Raw genomic sequence first — 2230 nt, 5'->3', positions numbered from 1 at the left:
CGTCTTCTATCATTTAATCATTCGTTTCAAATTGGAGAATACTTTGTCGATTCATTACAGCATGCTATTGGTGATTAATACGTAGGAACCTCGGCATGTAATCTCTGTACCACCAGGTGCTAGACGTAATGCTGTTGACCCACATTATATTTGTCTGTGAGTACATGAGCACCACATTTAACTTCCACTTAAGCATACGAAACAGTTGCACATGGCAGTAATGGTAAAAAACGGGACCTTCAAATACTATGCAATTTTCTTCAATTTCATAGCTAAGAGTATTCCTCGTAAGAAGCGAAGGAAATAAGCAGGTAAATCATAAAACAAGGTTTGTACAGCGATTACACTTTATTCACTATATTTATTCCTTCTTCATGTTTCTGCACAATTCTTCAGAAAGAGTGGGTGTAATGGTACATGCTCTACTTCGTTCAACTCTGACATCGCATCACAGAGAATTTCTTTGTTTGTCAAGCAAATTTGAAATGTTGGTGATAGACAAAAATAAGGTGATTCATTCCATGTGAGTTCTAGCAATTTTAGATGTGATGGCGGCAGCGCATTAAGAATGAATTTATTTGAGAACAATTATCCTTGTTATCATTTATGGAGAGCACCACCCACCAAATAAGTCTGTAGAGGATTTTCGGTAAAAGTCATGAAAATAGGAGAGTAGTAGTAGTAGCACCCATTTTTTATTTTGCAGTAAATTATAAATTTATGCGAAGACTCGGGAACAACACTTGAGCAGTGGTTAAGATTAGTTTCTTCGCTATTACGCTTTGAGGATTGAACTTTTGCAAAATCAACAGCATCCAATCTGCGTGTTCTTTGGCCTTTAACTAAGTCTGCTGCTACAATCGTCATAGCTATATATACGCATGCACCTACCCGCAAAACCCGTACGCAGGTATCGTAACCTAATTTGCCCTTTTTTAGGCATTACCTTAGAGCCAACAATCCTCTCAAATTCAAAGTGGAATACTGCTGCTACTAAAGTTGCCCTCGGCAGTCCTTAGATGGCACAAGTTATAGGTTTTGGAAAGGGGGCATGTAACGCAAAAAAATTCGTTATGCAGTACTTCGGCAAGTCAAGACAGATTGCCTGCTACTCTGAAGTTCGACTACTTGCCTTCATCCCAAATGCATGGCAGAGTCAAGTGAATTTTTGGAACAGGACAATAAGTCGAATTAAAATTGTACATTATTTGCTCATAAAATTGATAAATATTTTTTAACTGACTCAATAGATTTTTTCGGAAAACAATGACCCATAATGTGAACTAAAACAATTTAAGTGTGTATATGTCTATATAGCTTCACAAGTAGAATACACTACCATCAATATTCAAAATGCAAATTGCAGTATTTGGTAAAGGTTTGATAAAATACCTGGCATCGTTTGATTTACTGTACTCGGGTAAATAAAAGTTTTCGTATCCGTGCAAATCGGACCAGGAGACGGCGATAGCGCGCAATTTCACTCCAGCTTATTAAGAAGCTGACTATTCAGGGCTATTGCAGGATGGCCGGTAGACATGCGTGGAGTCTGATGGGTAATCCAAGGTAAACGAAATACGCCCAAAGTAAATGGATGCAAATCAACCATCACGGATTCAACTTCCTCAACACATTCCACTCTTCATAAATGTACCGATTCCTAATACTTGGAATACTTTACCCTAATGCTCTTTTCTTTTGGATAGTCCTTGTATAAGCCAATCTTCAACCTGCAAAATTCTCCTACGGCGCTTTTGCATTTGTTGGATGAATACGGAGTGGCTTCCTGGCTTTGCTCGGAAGTTGCGGTTTCTCAATATGCTCTTAGTAAAATAACTGCAAATCACTTACATTCCTTTTTACTGGGAAGATTAGGTATTGCTGATTGTTGCACGCTTTACTAGCAGTTCTCGTTTCATGTTTTTGTCAAAAAGATTGGGCCACATAACCCGAAATCCACCAAAGGTCTTTCATTGCTACCTCCTGTTTGATGCTTTTATTAATTACTGTTTACGGTGGCACCAGACAATGAGCATATTACAGCTTGGGCCCTCCCATGGCTTCCTACAGAATTCGTGGAAGACTTTTGTACATATCCCATGCTAATAAAAGTGTGATTAGGTGCTGGAAATGCATAAAAGTGTATCAATGCAGTCAATGTGGGATTAACCCATTTTACTAACAGTGAACCGATTCGCAGCAGTAATCGGACCGTGGTACACGCTTAACA

General features: G+C 38.7%; 1 protein-coding gene across 1 annotated transcript in view; it reads left to right on the top strand. All coding sequences in view use genetic code 11, as the record gives it.

The window, feature by feature from the left end:
• The window catches only part of EGR_10639 (hypothetical protein), a gene marked incomplete at both ends in the record, with an annotated part of 7416 nt that extends 6889 nt beyond the window's left edge, over positions 1-527 (top strand). Inside the window, one exon of the mRNA XM_024499888.1 lies at positions 273-527. Within this exon, the coding sequence (XP_024345699.1) occupies positions 273-527 (255 nt within the window). The remainder of the gene's footprint in view (positions 1-272) is intronic.
• Between the last annotated feature and the right edge of the window lie 1703 nt (positions 528-2230).

Source organism: Echinococcus granulosus, assembly GCF_000524195.1.
Source record: "Echinococcus granulosus chromosome Unknown EG_S00245, whole genome shotgun sequence".
In the NCBI taxonomy this organism is placed as follows: domain Eukaryota; kingdom Metazoa; phylum Platyhelminthes; class Cestoda; order Cyclophyllidea; family Taeniidae; genus Echinococcus; species Echinococcus granulosus.
This window is presented reverse-complemented; position numbering and strand designations above follow the sequence as displayed.